This window comes from Parambassis ranga, chromosome 7, assembly GCF_900634625.1.
Source record: "Parambassis ranga chromosome 7, fParRan2.1, whole genome shotgun sequence".
NCBI lineage: Eukaryota > Metazoa > Chordata > Actinopteri > Ambassidae > Parambassis > Parambassis ranga.
This window is the reverse complement of record NC_041028.1, coordinates 20,830,245-20,847,750: the sequence shown is the minus strand read 5'-3', so window position 1 is coordinate 20,847,750 and position 17,506 is coordinate 20,830,245. Positions and strand designations below refer to the sequence as shown.

The 17,506-nt window shown below is 43.6% G+C and overlaps 1 protein-coding gene across 1 annotated transcript; it reads left to right on the top strand.

Annotated features, from left to right (window-relative positions):
- Positions 1–5,463: 5,463 nt before the first annotated feature.
- On the top strand, positions 5,464–16,800 carry ada (adenosine deaminase). The gene is made up of 11 exons (XM_028409084.1): positions 5,464–5,617; positions 8,835–8,896; positions 9,219–9,341; positions 10,722–10,865; positions 10,949–11,064; positions 12,603–12,727; positions 14,684–14,755; positions 15,140–15,241; positions 15,497–15,564; positions 15,651–15,780; positions 16,151–16,800. Exons 1-11 carry the CDS (start codon positions 5,480–5,482, stop codon positions 16,253–16,255), a joined length of 1,185 nt encoding a protein of 394 aa, XP_028264885.1. The 5' UTR covers positions 5,464–5,479; the 3' UTR covers positions 16,256–16,800.
- The last annotated feature ends 706 nt before the right edge of the window (positions 16,801–17,506 follow it).

The window sequence follows — 17,506 nt, the reverse complement described above, 5'->3', positions numbered from 1 at the left end:
ATACGGGTGGTGCAGCTTAAAAACATTTAATAGGGAGAAAAAAGACAGGATGAAGAGGTGAATATTTAAACAGATGGAAAATGTTCCTAACGTTTATATAACATAATGAACAGCAGCAAAAGCTCTCTCACTGCTAAAGCCCAGGTGTTTCCTCTTGAGAAACTGCAGAGGAAATACTACAGGTGCGTAGCTATCACATGATGTAACTGAAATTGCAATGAGCCGTCTAAGTATATCCGAAATAAAGAACTGAGACGTGATTTAACTCCGCGGAGCCACTCAGCCAGAGACTAAATACAGTAATTACCAAAATTCCACACACCAAAAGTCTAAAAATGTCCTGGAACACAACCAAAAATCACAGAGTGGACAGCAGAGGAAGGGAATGCTCATTTGATATAGCAGCATGATCCATATGGCAGCTACAGTATGGCACACACACACATAATACAGCTGGGGGCGTCCAACATGGATTTCTCAAGCCAAAATGTTTTTCCCTAAATTACACCTAGATTCCAGACATTCCAGCTCGACGTGTGAAAATCCCACAATGTTGCCACAGGAACACCCAGAGCAGCCGATCAGGACGTCGTCCCGAGCAAAGGTCACCTCCTGACGTACACGGGGCCGAGGTCACTGCCGTGTCTACAGCACAAATAAAAAAGAAGCTCGCCCAGCCACCCGCTCACACACAATCCCTGTGTGATGCCACCCTGCAGCACCATGTGTCAGACCTGAGAGTACGGGGCTGAAAAACGGGCCTGTTGGTGGCTAATCTGTTATGAAAGAGAATGGGAGGTTACAGTCTGCCAGTTCAGTCCAGATGGAAATATTGCTACAGTTGTACGGATGTGAAGGTTTGTGCAGTTTTTCATGATGAGGATGAAACTGATGCTGTCCATCGCATCCCACATCTGGACACTGTGTCTGAAAGTGACTCTTAAAAACCCTTAACTTAAATTGCAGAGTAAGAATCTTTGGTATCTTGCAGCACAAACACAGTATAACAAGTAATCATCATGGAAAAAGTGACAGATATCTGTTTAGACTTGAGAAAAGTGATTGATGATGCCGACAAAGCAGGAGCAGGATCACCAAGTTTACCAAAGAACTTCCAGGTTTAAGAAAGAAATAAAACTAGAGAGATGAGTCTAAAGAGCCGAGAACAGCTGCAGAGACACGAGTGAAGGATTTAACCAGGTCTGGACCTGAAGAGTCAGAGAGGACAGTCACTAGAGTCCTGCACAGGAATGGACTGCCAGGCTGCAGAAAAGACACCTCCAAACCAGACTGAAGTCTGCTAGAGACCACCTGGAGACAGAGCACGCAGACTGAAGTCTGCTAGAGACCACCTGGAGACAGACACACAGACTGAAGTCTGCTAGAGACCACCTGGAGACAGACACACAGACTGAAGTCTGCTAGAGACAACCTGGAGACAGACACACAGACTGGAAGTCATGTGGTCAGATGAAACTAAACTAGAGCTCTTTGGTCACAGAGATGTTTGGAGAAGGAAATGAGGGGTGTATAATCAATAGGAAGGAATCATGAAAAAAGAAGAAGAAAGAACCTTATAACCTTGAAAGAAACCTAAAAAAGTTGGCAGCAAAACAGGATCTTGGTCTTTGTTTTATCTTCCAACATGACGTCAACTCAAAGCAAACGTCTCTTCCAGTGAAGAACTATGTCCAGGAGAGAAGAGTGAACGTTACTGACCGGCCTGCACAGTGCCTGATTTTAATCTGATCGAAAATCTGTGGAGGATACTCAAGGCCAGAGTCCATGCTCGGAGACCATCAAATCTGGAGAAGCTTGAGAGATAGGTCAGGAACAAAAGTGATGATGCCTGGTTACTTCATGCTTGGAGCTAAATGCTAACATAAAGTAACCAGACTAGGGTAGCAGCAGACTCTTAGTCTAGTTTGTGGTTGTTCTTTCTGCATACAGTCCTCACTCACTGTAAATAACGGTGACTTCTCCTCAGCCTCGACTTTTTTGTCCGACCTTGGGTTCAGAAGCTGTTTGTGGAGAGTTGATTGCTGCAACATAGAGTGAAAATAAACTCCAGCATTTGTTGACACACCTAAACCAACAACACATCCATTTCTAGCACCAGTTACTAAAAATATATCTGAACAAATAAATATGGAACAAGGCCTACAGTCAGCAAGGAAACCACTTCCTAGCTTGGTGAGTCAATATTTTTAGCCGAGATTGTCGCTAACTTCAGGTAGAAGAGGATATAACCTGCACACAGCTGAAGATGTGAGTGAGTTAAGGGCTGAGGATTGAAAGAGAATTGATCCCGTATTGATTAATGATCGGTTAGATTCAGGAAACCAAAAAGTGAAACACTGAAATGAATGTGTGAAAGCAGCGGTAACGTTTGGAGCAGGGAGAGTGGAGTTCTGAGCGACTGACCACAGATGGAGATAAACAGTGTCAAACACGCCACAGCTCTCCAGCACTGGAGCTGAAACGGTTCAGTGATGGCATGAAGCTGCAGCTGCCAGCATGTGGGAGTAGTCAGGATGTGCTGCTGCTGCGTTCCCAGCGGCGATTCTGAAACAGTCTGAAAGAGTGCATTCTAACTTTTCACAATGTTTGGAGAAATGTTTGGCTTCTGGTGAAGATTTTTTACTGTGTTTACCTTTGTTATGTGTGCAAAGGGGAGGAGGAGCAGACCACTTGTTTGAAATCAGTCCGTCAGGCCCCATTCAGACTGACTGAGGTGGTTTCCTGTCAGATTCCCATAAAACCACAGAGAGATGAGGACGAGGTGATCCAAACCTTTTTGCCAACTTCCTCTCCTCACAAAGAAGAAGAAGAAGAATGAGGAGGTGGAGGAGGAGGCGATCAATAAAAGGCAGAACAGAAGAGATTAAAAATAAGAGAGAATAAAATAGAGAATAAAAGAGACCTCTAGTGGTCAAATTAAGAAGCACAGGTAGACACTATTCCCAGGGGAGCATGATGGTCTAATATCAGTGCAATAAATAATACCATAAAATACATAAATAACAGGTGTAAGAAACATGTTTCCCTTCAGGTGCACTGATTTCAGGCACATGCCTCAAAGATCAATGCTGCTGCTGATGTTGTGGATGAAAGAACAGACAGATCTGCTTTGATCTGATGGAGGATTTCAAAAAAAAGAAAAAACTGTTTATTGATCATGAACTGGGCCTGGACACAAAAACAAATGCACCAACACATTTGAAGACGCAACCAAAAGAAGATTAGTAAAACTCTGTGGCACCATATGGCCCATATGTTTGTGCACTTCTGGTTAGTTGATAAATCGCTGCCACCTGCTGGACATGTGGAGTCAGTGCTGCCTATAATCCACATCAACTGAACAACAGGCTGAACAAACTGATAAGAAGGCTGGCTCTGGCACTGGCTGCAGGACAGGAGACGGTTGAAGCAGTGCTGGAGAGGAGGACAATGAACAAACTGTGGACAGCCCCGATCAGCCGCTCCTCCCTGTACTGGACAGACAACGGAGCGCCTTTTCTGAAACGCTCAGAGCTTCGTTGTCTTAGGAAATCTTCCTGCCTGAAGCAATAGGACTGTATAACACCTCATCTGTGTGGGACAGACAACACTCTTTTTCACACGGTTTAGCTCATCAGTTGCACACCGTTGTATTTTATTCACATTTTATATCTTTAGTCTCTTGTAAATAATCTCTATACTGTTTTCTTTCCTTTAGAGATTCATGTCAGTGCCTGTATATTGCTGCTGTAACAGTGAAAGTTCCCAGCTTGGGATAAAGATAGTTTTATTGTATTCTATTATCTGGATAGCACTGTAATATGAGAAGACTGCAGGACGTCACTGGAAGCAGACAAGAAACATAAACAGTTAGAAACTGTGTACACTAATGATGACAATACCCTCCACTGTTTTGGCAACAGTGTGGTTCATCCAACATTACACATAGCATTAAAAATCTGAGCATCCTTCATGATGACAGCAACAGGGTTCCTGATAAACACACATTACTGCACAAGTCGGCTTATATAACACCAAACAGCTATTTTCCACGAAGTTACAGCGTTCTCAAGTGGTTATGAGCCTGGCGGAGGAGAGGTGGAATCCTGTCTTAAAGGAACAGTTCGACATTTTTGTATCATTACAGGCCGGGCTGTCTGCACGCTAATGAGAACATTATGGATGGAAGACAAAAGCAGCCAGAGAGACAAAGACAGGGGCAGATCACTTCCTCTCATTACCCTGGCATGTTTTTTTCTGAGGAATGAAATCCTTAGTAATAATTGCAGGCTTGTGATTTAAATCACTGGGTGGTTCAGCTGTGAGTGGAGATGATGCACAGCTGTGAGGAGACAGATGTCGGTACAGGTTCAGTCTTGTCAGTTTTCACTGTGCAGTGCTGAAATACTGCAGTTCTTCTGCTTCAGAAAGTTTAGGTAGAAGCAGAAAACCTGAAACCTCAGCAGAAGATAACAGAAATGTAACGCTCAAGCTGACACACACAGTCTGAGGAGGGCTGCACACACACACACACGTCATTTGACCTGTCAGCAAACAGGAGACATCTGGAGCATAAAGGTGGAACCAGAGCTCACAGTTGCTGCTCCTGACAGGCAGACCTGCTTCAGATGTTCAGTCTGAACAGGAGACTGCAGCAGTTTGGCATTTTTCTTTTCGTTTCCCTGCTGTTAGTGTAAAATAAACAAACAAACAAAACAGTTGATGATAAGAGGAACAAACATTGTTCAAAAAGTTGTGTTAATGCATTCAAATTCCTACTTTGAATCCTTTTTTACTTATTTTTTGACTTAAAGCTCTTTTACTCAGTAAACAATTATTATTTTAAATCTTATTTGTCAATTTTTCACCCAAGCACTGGCTTTGTCCTTAAGGTGTAATTTTTTTTAAATAAAATAATAAATAAATAAAACTTTTTTAGTTTTATAGATTAAAAGTTAAAGTATGAATATGAATATTAAAGGCCAGTTCACTCAAAATATGCAGATTTTTCTGGGATATCAATGAATACTGTTGCTCAACTTCTCTTTATCAATATATATATATTGATCTATATATATATATATATAGATCTATATATATATATATTGATAAAGAGAAACTGCCAACTATCATCATCAGTTGTGATAGTTTGGCAGGTGTCTATGTGAACTATAGGTCCATGAACGCTTCCATTCCTCCGTTTCGTAACCCGCTTTAACTTATTAATTAGCCTGCCGTAAAGCTCCCATCACATGGCTGCAAAGCTGCTGCCATTACCGGGCTGTTAATCCTTCTGCTGCCTACTGTTGTGAAGCTTCAGGTGTGGATGCTCTGTGCGCCCGCAGCCCCTCGCTGTGTGTGTGTGTGTGTGTGTGTGTGTGTGTGAGTGTGTGTGTGTGTGAGTGTGTGTGTGTGTGTGTGTGGGGAGTTCTGCTCTTCGCTTTTTGCCGCTGAGTGAAAAAAGGCGTGTCTCTGAGTCATGCATATAATAGCGAGGCGGGCTGCGACAGGCATTGGCTCTCCAGTCCTCACTTCTCTGTGCACCAGCAGACTCACCGGGACCCGCAGGCTCTATACGATGGCCGACTCTGACCACACGGTGTTCAACAAGCCGAAGGTAGGTCAGCCAGCTGGGCCGCTCCCCGTGGGTCAGATCTTAACACAAAGCAGGTGAATTACTGAGCCGCGCACTGATTTGGTTTCCTCGTGGTTTTACGCACAGCGTTCAGTTGTTGTTGTGATAGATCCAATAGAAAGTTAGAAAAAACATGAACAAACAGTTGATATTATTTTTAAAACACGGATCTAAGCGCTTCCGTCTAGCTGGTGTGATTCAAACAAGGAAGAGCATGTTCAACACTTACGGTGTGACATGTGACTGTAATCTGATTACAAACCGCGCTGCTCTGACGAAGAAACGAGCTCATTGGAGACTTTTATTTTGTAATATATCAGCTGGTAAACACACAGCAGAGGAACAAAGGAGGGCCGTGGGTCCATCAAATCAATACCTTCTGCTGAGGTGAAGGACTTCTCAGCATGTGACCTCTGACTGCAGCCACAGCGACCTGTGCTGCACATCAGGCGTGAAACGCACTCACACTCGTGCCGTTTGAGTGAACATGGACCTGGTCTGGTCTGGTCTGCCTGGTCTGTCTGCTGACACAGGAAGTAACTCTGAGAAACAAAGACCCAACAGCTGTGACAAGGAGATGTGGGTTGAGTTTCCAACCACTGTGTGTGTGTGTGTGTGTGTGTGTGTGTAAGGGGATTGCTTGCAGAGATAACCTCATTACATATTAATATGCTGTTGCAGAGCTGATCGGGTCGCTGTCTCCTGCAGCAGCCTTCACTGCTTCCTGCATGCTGACATCGCTCTAGCTGCAGGTTTATTATTGTGTGATAAAGATACAGGACCTGTGAGCGCTGGTTAATGAGTGTTTTCATTATCAGTCAATCTGCTAATCATTTTCCAAGTCAATCAATTAATTCAAATGTATCTTTTTGTGCAATTTTCTATTCATTAAAGCTCACATTTCTAGGAGGTTTGACTCTGTGTGAGCTCTAAGTAGAGCTGGATTAGTTTAATATTATTAAATATAAAGTCTAAGCAGGCCTGCAGCTCTATTATCAGTTTTTTCACTACTAGTTAAAAGGTGTGTGTAAAATAATGAGGAAATTATGCATATCCATTGCAAAAATTTGGTAACCTTTTTTATATTAGGGTTAGGGTTTACATTGCGTATCTGGCGCCCTCTTGTGGCTGTGTGAATGTGATGCACACAGGCCAAATCAGTGGCTGTGCCCGGAATCACCCCCTACTCTCTAAACTGGGCCCTATAAAGTGTCTGAATAGTGCCCTCGATGTTTCCCATAATGCATCATGAAAAGCAGTGTGCAACCGATGGTCAGTACATTAGCCAATGATGAGAAGAACAGGCACAGGAGCACCGTAAACCTGATCTGTTTAACTAATGACGTGTTTAGTTTATCAGTGGTTGCCACACAATGAAACGTTTATTTGATAGATTATGCTATAATGGCAAATAATTATAAATGCTAGTGACGTAGCTTGTTTAGCGACAGAAATGATGTAATGAACGAAGAGAGAAAATAATACAAGCGCCCTGATGATTTGACTATATAGCGCCCTACATTAAACCCCCCAGGGCGTAAGGATTTAGGAAATGGCAGGTTGGAGTTGCCTCTTCTCTTAGTAGTTTTTTCTTAAAAACCGTCAGCTGTCACCCTGCTTATCCACTCCAACGTGTGAAAATCATCTGTGAGGATGGGCTCGCTAAAGTAAAGCCTCCAATGTTAGCATGCTGAGCTGGACGCTAACGCTTGCTCGTTCATTTCATCACTTGCAAAGCACTATCTTAGTGGATATGAGAGCCAGCTGGACATATTACTTCATGATAATATGTCTCCAACATAGATATTAGCCAACAGTCCAATGACAATGATGAATGATTCCATTGAGGTTCGTAGCCTGCAAGCTGTTGCTCACTTGGACAACTGTCATCATGATTAATTGGTAGATGCAATGAAGTGGTCAAAAGGGCGCAGGTGGACCGCTCTCAGTGAGTTTCTGTTCAGGTTTAGTGTTACACTGCACTACGGACAGATCATATGAGTATTCATGACAAAGATAGACACAAATAAAAAAGGTTGTGTAACAACATGTGTCACAACTTCACCGCCAGCCCCTGGTTTTTAGTCTCCGGCTTCAAACGTCCCATTTTGTTTTTCAGAGCTGCATAAATATAACCATACATACATAACAGGATTTTCTCTTGTAAAACACTTCCAGATTCTTCCACATAAAGAGAACTGAGTTATATACTTTACCACAACGCAGTGCAAGGAGTTCTGTGTGTACTAAAACAAGCAGGGTTTCCTGATTGGTGAAGCAGCTGTTTCTTGTCAGGAACAGCTGGAGGCTTTTGTACATACAGAGGAACTCAGAACACTTTACACTACTTCACAGTTACCCTTTCACACACACACATTCACACACCGATGGTGCAACCGCTGGACACATCTGCACGCATCCATTCAGTGCTCTACCAACTGAGCCACAACCGCCCCATAAACAGTCATAATATGAGGTGATCTCTCAGGATACACCTCAAATATGTCAAGTGTTCATAGACACATTGAATCTGCTTCTCATCAGACCTGAAGCGGTTCGGGTCAGGTTAAGTTTGTTGCTGTATGAACAGTAGACACACAGCTGTGTATCGATGTTCCAGTGTGTTATTAAATCATGTCATGGATCTTATCGGAGGTCTCCTCTGTGGTGCGGAGGAAGGAAGCCCACTTCCCCATCATCCTGCACTCATTAAGCCTCCATGTCCTCATGCACCTCCTTTGGTGACCCTGAGACTAAACCAGTAGAGCAGCATCAACATCAGACCTCACAGGCTCAGTGACTGATCTTTTACACTTAAAACCAACTGAGGTTAGAAATTACAATTTAAATCAGACTTCAGTGTGAAAACACGAGGTCTCAGCTGTTGAAGGAGAGGCAGAGATTTATCTGCGTCATCTGCCTGGATAAACCCCACCCCCCAGAATGAGAGCCAGAAAACGTCTTCTTCTTCTCTGACCCCTCTCTGGCAGCGCTCGGCCTTTTCACCACTTGTTGCTCAGTCATGCGTGCCGCATTCAAAATGAGCTGCAGCCAAAACATTGAAGTGCAGCACCACTCTCTCTGCTAGAGCTGCTCTTTGCACCATTCTCTCCTCTTAACTAACAAAAATTGATACAATAATCTGTAAAAAAAAAGTCCTTTTGCCTGCCTGAATTTTTTTAATCATTCTCCTCCCCAGGTTGAGCTGCATGTGCACCTCGATGGAGCCATCAGGGTGCAGACTATTCTTGATGTGGCCAAGTAAGTCGATATACTGGCTTGTATGTGTCTGTGGGAACTCATGAATAAAAGTGTTGTGACCAAAACAAGGAGCTCAAAGACAAAACTGTAAAACTACAAATTGAGGGAGAATTGTCCACAGTAGAAATGGAGGTCTGTGGAAACCTTTGGAGTCAGCCTCTAGTGGCCACAACAGGAACTGCGTGTTGTTTTGTTTTGGTCCTTGCCTTCTTTCAGGCCTGGAGATTAGAGGGAAGGTAAAAATCCGCTGGTCTGATGGATATATGTATTTTTATTTAAAAAGCTTGCTCTAAACTTTAACTGATGATTTTTTTCTTTTTAGGAGACGAGGCATCACTCTACCAACAGACACAGAGGAGGAGCTGACACAAAAGATCGCTCTTGAAAAGCCTTCCACTCTCACTGCGTTCCTGGAGAAGTTTAACGAGTACATGCACGTGGTTGCGTAAGTGCTGACAAGTCTCATTCAACATTTCAGTTGCATAATTTACTAACAATGTCTTCTTGCTGAGTATGTGGAGCGAAGAGTTATTAAGAGTCAGGGTCCACCTCATTAATGTCGCAGGAATGTTTACAATGAGGAGTAAAGTGCAGTTTGTTATCGCGCGCCTGTCCTTTAAGGCCAGGGTGTGTGTGGTAGCTGTGATTGATGTTATTGGAATGTGAGACACAGCAGGATATTCAGTGTGATCCTGCACTGTGACAGTGGATGGGTGATTTTAAAGGCCGGACATGCAGAGCAGGAACACAGCATTATTGAGATCAAGTGTCACCTCGGCAACCAGAGGGTAGCGTTGTTTAGGGATCCTTTCCGGTGTCTTATATTTAGTCTGAGCTGTTTAGAAAAGACCAAATACAGTCTTTCAGATGCTCAATGGCTGTAAAAGCTTTCAACAATGCTGGTCTGTAGTGGCTGAACTGCAGCGCACTGTGCTGAATGGAGCCTTCTGTGTGGAGCCTCTTGAAAGCCTGCTGTCCAGTATGGGCTTCGACAACACAGGGGAAGCTGCTAGCTGAGTTCAGCTCATGCAGGACTGTTGAATGAGCCTGGCAGCGGTGCGTTTCTGTGTGTTCTGAGGGGGGGTGGACAACAGACAACAGTGTAAATGCTGGAAGTTCAGTCACATGATGTGCTGCTGAGACCAAGGAAATGAAAATGAACCTTTGTCAGTGTGTTGGCACAGAGCAGGGTATCTCCCAGAAACATGCAGTAATCCACAACAAACAGTGTACAGAGAGAGAGATGATAACGCTTTTTTAAGGCGGATCCTGAAAGATTTCTGAAGCAGTTTGTAAGCAGGGATGAGACTTGGGTCCAACACATCCAACCAGAGGCTAAAGAATGTGGAAACAGTCTGTGCTGCTGGCGGACAACCTTAAAAAAGGTCTCTGATCTCCGAAACAGCTGCAGGAGGAACTCAACAAGATGAATCAAGAGGAGAACTCTGCACTGCAGACCACTACGATTCAATGTCCCCTTCATTTGTCCACTCAGACTAGCAGCTCAGTGGTTTAAAAAGTCATGAGGGGGTCCTTGCTTCTGCCTTTGTGACCTAGTCAGGTTAGATGTAAACCTTCTTTACAAAGTAGTGATAAAATAAATGGTCAAATTTAGCAGGTGGAGACTAAAGATTGAAGGTCTGTCATCACCATTACATAAACAAATCAGTTGTGTATCGTATCCCTGTGTAAATGTGTCATTACTCACATCCTTTATGATGAGTCTTTAACCCTTTATGATGGAATGACAGTTGCTAATAGTTTCATTTTTATCATTAAGATAAGTTTATCTGCACTAATTGTTCATTCTGTGTTTTTCCCTCAGTGGGGACAGAGAGGCCATAAAGAGGATCGCCTATGAGTTTGTCGAGGACAAAGCCAAGGAGGGGGTGATTTATGTGGAGGTCAGATACAGCCCACATTTTCTAGCCAACACTCAAGTGGAGCCCATTCCATGGAACCAAACAGAGTGAGTGTATATTTGAACTTAGCCGCTGCTGGGCTGAGATGTGTCAAGTTGGACTCATTGTGTGTTTTTCCTCGTTCACTCAGAGGCAACCTGAGCCCAGATGAGGTGGTGCATCTGGTTAACGAGGGCCTGAGCGAGGGGGAGAGGGCCTTCAATATCAAAGCCAGGTCCATTCTATGCTGCATGCGCCACATGCCAAGTAATGAACTGTTCATGCACCTGTCTGCCAAAACCTTGTGAGATGAGGTTCTTTAGTGTACTGTCTTCTGCCTGTTTGACTGTTCCGTCACAGTTATTAGTAGAAACACAGGAGCACAGATAATCAATACTGTAACTCTGTTTTTTATTATCCACTGAAAGCCATGTTTCTCCAAATATTAGTGGGTTAGATGGACAAACCGTCCTGTGAGGCTACCCAATGGGTTCTGAAGCTCAGCATGAAGGCCCTGGCCATCACCCTCTTGGCAGAGCCTGAGTCCAGCTCCTATTTAAACCAATACAACCAAAAAATATGGAGCATTGACACCATTATACAAATGTATACTCCCTATTAGAGCAGATTGCTGCAGGTATTTTGTCGTCTAACCCTGAATGCTACTGTTGATTTTTGGGTATGAGGGCGGAGTAGCCCCTTCACCACTGCCTACTCACACACACACATACATGTTTAGCATAGTTGTTCAGCAGATCAGCTCATACACGTCCACAAATAAGCTGCTGAACAAGCTATTTATTCTTTCACATCTGTACCGCTCTCACAGTCCAACTATTTATACTGGTATGAGCAGTGTGGCACGTCGCCAGACATCCACATTCATGTGGTCTGGTCTTCGTCTCACTCAAATGGAAACCACAGCCAATAGGCGGTTAAACAGCGTATACCTGGTGGACGGAAGCTACGTCCCATTTATTGGCAATAAATATGACTGTGCCTGAGGATTTGGGAGGACCCCATCACAGAGGATATTTTAGTCTACATGTTAGCAATGTAGACTGTAAATAAGGTGTCTAAACTCCTGGTTGATCCTAATACAGGCAAATAGGTGGAGCTGATGAAAGGTAACGAGGCCACACCTGCCTGTTAAAAAGATGATTCATCAGGCAGTCTCACCCCTAGTTATGTAACACTAATAGTGTTGTCGTGAACCTTGAAACTGTTTCTGTATCAGTCTCCAAACATGTGAATCTCTGCAGTAAAGTTGGTGGTCAATAGGGATTGGCTCAATTTTGTGGTTCAGCCCCTAGAGGCCATGAGAGGAACTGCAGTTTTTGACACTTAAAGCAGGATTCATTGCTTGAGCATCTTGCAAGAATCCAGCAGTAGAGCAAAGCTGCACCGGCTCTGGAGATTCATGGTCTTCACTCCTGTGTGCCTAATTAGTTCTGTCAGTTGGAGTGATGGTGTTAATTCCAATGACAGCAGTGGTGTGTACATTCTAGCTGTACCAGTATACAGTAGCTGTGGTAACATGAGCAGTGATACTGTGTGTCTGCTCTGCTCCATTCTTGCAGCTGTTTCCTGTGTAACAGCCAGATCATATCACTTTTCCACGACATCTCTCACGATCCCCTGTGATCATAGAAAACTCTGTGTGGGTGTCTATATGTATACTTAGAAGCAAAATGTGGAAATACTCCTTTAAGACCAATACAATATTCTTCTTGTTGTTGTCATGTAGTTTTTTTTATCTGTCTTTGTGAGTGTGAGTTATAAACTGTGTGTTTTAAATTCTCCAGGCTGGTCCATGGATGTCGTGGAGCTCTGTAAGAAATACCGACACGAGGGCGTAGTCGCCATCGATCTGGCTGGCGATGAATCACTCAACTGCCTAGCCAACCCGGGACACAGGAGGGCCTATGAGGTGAGCTTGATGAAACATAACACCAGCCTATTTAAAAAGCCGTGGGCTGCGCTTCGTGTACTTAAACACAGCTTCACATGGCTGAGTCACAGTAAAAACACCTTTTGCAGCATCAGCAATAATCAAGGTTGACTCAGCCGCAGCTTGTTTTTCGGCTACAGAGGGAACCCAGAGTTCAGAGCAGCTAAATGTTTTTGCGTTTTCCCTATGATGTGACCGCTGGAGGGGAAAAGGCAGCCAGTGTAAAAACATAATCTATCTAGAGGTTTCATTTATAAACCGTTTTGTCATTCTGAAGCCTCAGACCCTGTGTTCCCACAGGCAGTCTGTGAGACAAAGTTTATCACAGCAACAACTTTCAGAAATCCTTTAAGGCTTAAGGCTCAGTGTAAAGCCTGGAGGTTTATGACCCTCACAGGATGATTCCTGCTGCCCGGTGAGCGTCCATGCAGCACCATTGGTTGTAGTAATTGTTTTTAATGGCGTCTCCATTACTGTTGAATAGGAAGATTTTCATCCCATACTGTCAGGAAGTCAAAATTCTAGCTTTTTAATTAGTTACTTGCAAAACCAGTGGCACTCCCGTCAATCACAGCAATACATTAGGGCTACTGTAAGCGTGCCATTACATCGTCCTACACTCAGCTGCACATTAACATCATCAGAATGTGCAAGCACCAGGAATGCTCCATGGCAAGCCTTCAGGTGGACGAACCCTATATGCCATCATCCGTGGGTGCTGCAGCTCATATATACAGAGATGGACAATGCAGCTTACATGTTAGAAAAAGACGCAGTCCTAGAACCAGAGTCTGTGCAGCAGAGGTTGAAAATTGAAGCTGCACCGTTGCTGCTCCTCCCACACACACACACACACACACTTACCAAGATCTGTGTGGAGCCAGCAGCTCAGCTGCTCTGTCTGCAGCCGAGCTTGGCTTTACTTCCGTCTATTTTGCCCTATACTAGAAGCACATCAAACTAATTTGCATTTGAATGCAGGTCAGTGTGATATGATGTGCATGTACAGGATTGCATACTCTCTGTTGCCATAGAGATGGGTAAAGTCTAGGTGCAGACATCATGAACAGGTTTGAGCTCAGGTGTCGAACAGAGACTTAAAGTGAGGAATTCATTTAGCCCACACAGTAAGAGACTAAAACATAATACCCTTAAGCTCTGATGCCTCTCAGAAAAAAAAATCCCATTTAGTTTTCAGCCTGCATGTATTGATTAATTCAGAGAATACCACAGCAAGTAATCACTTTTGCCTGTCAGACCTTAATGAATGGGGAACATTAATCACTTAATGCACGACAGAGCTGGACGTTTAACCTGAAATTAATTAAGTGCACGGACACAGGATGGCTGTGTGAGGAGAATTCATAACATGTCAGCCATTTTACTTGTAGATTTTGATGGGGAAATGAATGTAGCTGAGAGTAGAGGAGGCTGTGCAACTAAAACAACATTTTCATTCTGTCAGCAGAATAAAACATACATCACATGTCATTTAGAGGAAGTCAGATGTTAAGGAGCTGTTGTGTAACAGTTCATATGTGTAGTATCTGCAGATGTTGCACATATTTGTGATAAACTTCCTGATATATGTATGTGTTTCTGTGTGATGTAACAGATGTCTTTTAATTATTAACAGGAAGCCAACCTGAGTGAGCAGAGTCCATGTTAATGTTGAGGGTTATCTTCATAATGATGTGATCGCCATAGATACATACTGTACATGCAGAGGATTAAGTCCAAGGTTAAGAAAGCCTGAAAGGAACACACAGACGATCACAGCAGAGGGACGTCCTCTGTCTGTTCCTTGACCACTAAGGAATGTTGTTTAGTTTTTCTAAACAACTAAGGGTTTAGATGGTCTGATACCATCTGCCTGAGACAAAGCATGTGAAAGCCAGATATCTGGCTGCTGCTAATGGTCGATGTTGTTGACAGGAAGCGGAGCGCTGTGGGATCCACAGGACGGTTCATGCGGGAGAGGTCGGGCCCGCATCCGTGGTGAAGGAGGTAAATCGCTTGACACTGACTTGAGGCATTTCTAAATTGGGTGGTGCAGTCATCTGAGGGCCTAATTGTCCTTAAACGACAAAATCCAGCCACGCGCTAACAATAGAAATGTGGGCAGAGAACATACGAACAAAGCAGGGGCAGGAGTCTTATGTCTGCCCTTAAATTATGAGTGCCCTTAAATTACAGGGCGCTGAATGTAATCCAGAATGAAATGACCACTCTCTAAGCAGCCCATCCTTCAGTGACAGTTCAGCAATGCCATAACAGTTGAGTGTGCCTCTGGAAATAGCCTGCAAACTGCTGACATGCTGCGCCGGAGATGTTTTTCTCTGGTTTATAACCTTTTGCGTCTTCACCGTGACCTCTGTCACGATATTTTAGGCTGTGGAGGTGCTGAAAGCTGAGCGAATCGGACACGGCTACAGAACCCTGGAGGACGAAGGCCTGTACAGGAAGCTGCTGGCTCAGAACATGCACTTTGAGGTAATAAATCAATTTCATCAAACGATTATTGATTAGATTTTGAATACACCTCCTGGATAATCTATACAAATGTACTTTGATCGTTGTACACAGGTAACACTGGTCATCACAGATAGGAAATGGGTTTATAATGTTTGTTGATAAAGCAGGCTGGCCCTTAAGAACAAAGCTGCACTGCCCCCTAGTGGAGACTTCAGTGCTCCAGCTGGCAGTATTAAGGTTTCTCTGTGTCCCCTTTCCTGGTCTGTTCTGCAGGTGTGTCCTGTTTCCAGTAAGCTGACAGGTGCCTGTGACCCGGATTTCACCAAACACCCGATCATCACGTGAGCTGCTCTTTACTCTGCACAACAGAATTGATTTTAACTCCCGTGTAGACTCTCCACCATCCTTCCTGGTCTCCTTTGTGCAGGTTCATGAAGGACAAAGCCAACTACTCCCTGAATACAGATGACCCTCTGATCCTCAACTCGAACCTGCACCTCGACTACAGCACCGTACACAGATACATGGGATTCACCGAAGAGGAATTCAAACGACTGGTGAGCTCAAATGCGTGAATAATTATGAATGCACGTGATGCATTCTGCTGCACCCTGTACATCCTCCGTTTCATCTCATCATTGCAGCTCTTAATGCATTTTCCCCTCAGGGGCTGACAGGTTATGGATATGAAGCTATAGTCAGCGTCAACTGTCTAATGTATACATCAAATCTTGTTTGTTTAATCAAAGTGTTAAAGCAACAGCAGCGCGGCACACAAAGCTGTACCGTAGGTTACTGAAGAGCCACTTTGAGTCCCAGTGTCCCGGCCCACCTGAACCTAATACAGGCAAAGAGGTGGAGCGCGAGCAGAGCTAAGGTGGCCTCTCCATCCAGAGCTCACTGCTGTCGCCTCTTTGTGTCTTACAGAACATCTGCTCTGCGGAGTCGTGCTTCCTGCCTGACGAGGAGAAGAAGGAGCTGCTCGACAGACTGTACGAGGCCTACGGGATGATGACGAGCACTGCCTTTTAAAGCCCACACCAGGAGCATCACGTCACTCTGAACCCTAAATCTCCCCACCTGACACAATGGAATGTGTTGCTCCTCCTTTTCTAACCAGACATCAAGCCTATAGAACACCAGATATGCAGTTTGTCATGCGGCTGCTGCCTTAGGACGCAGCGTCTGAGGAGGTCAGGGTGTTGATGAAGATGTTATTTTATCAAACCACTGCATTCAGTCTTCGTCTCGTGTTTACATCCTTTTATCATAAAGAGAATCAGGGGAGCTTTAGATGCACAATTACTCAGAACTTGTGATGTTTGAACAGTTTGTGGATGGGCAGTGTTATTTCTTCTTCACCTGTTTAAACCAGTGTTCAGCTGAAGGGTGGAACGTGCGTCTCACCCTCCACATGCAGGTGAAAACAGCTCAATACCAAATATTTAGTCTTCAAACAGTAGGTGGCGCAGTACTGTCACCTAGCTGCATTTGACAATTACATTCAGTTCCTATGATGTATATATTTATTTAAAAAATTTTTTTCATTTCACTTAATAAAAAAAGTACTTCCATTTGTAACAAACACACTTACGGAAATCTTCTCTGACTGCAATAAAAGTTATTATAAAAATATTCCTGCATTTGTGGCTGCTGCTTTATTTTTATCGTAAAATATTTTTCTGTCATTAATAAACTTGATAAGTTTTGTAACATGAAGTGAGTCCTAGTTAGGAAGTGCAGAATATTTTTAGTCTTTAGCACTTACTGTCTTTATAAACAGAAATCTAAATGAATGAACTGAGATTTGAAAGTTGTACATTGTAAAAAGGCGACAAACAGGAAAAACAACAATATAAACGTATAATGACAATGAGCGGTTGTTGTTATAACAACAAACTACTTATCACATTATAACACAAGCTAATTAAACACAGCTGAACTCTTAGAATCCTCTGCAGCGGGGTGTCCATGTTTTGTACCATTGTGAAGCCACAAGGCCGAGTGCAGGTCCAGACCTGCAGTCAGGGGAGGTCCACCCCTACCCCTCCACTCAAGACCAGTTTATCTATTCATCACATTACAAAGCGACTTTATAACATAATAAATAGTGTTTTGACTATTACATTTTATAAAACAACTTCTCATGTTATTCTAGTGCAGCAGAGCTTCCACACAAGGCAAAGAAAAGACGTCCATGCTTTGCACCTAAAACTCTACAAAGCTAAACGTCCTTTTCTTCATTGTATAGAGATAAATGGGAACAGCAGGGCCATGCAAGGT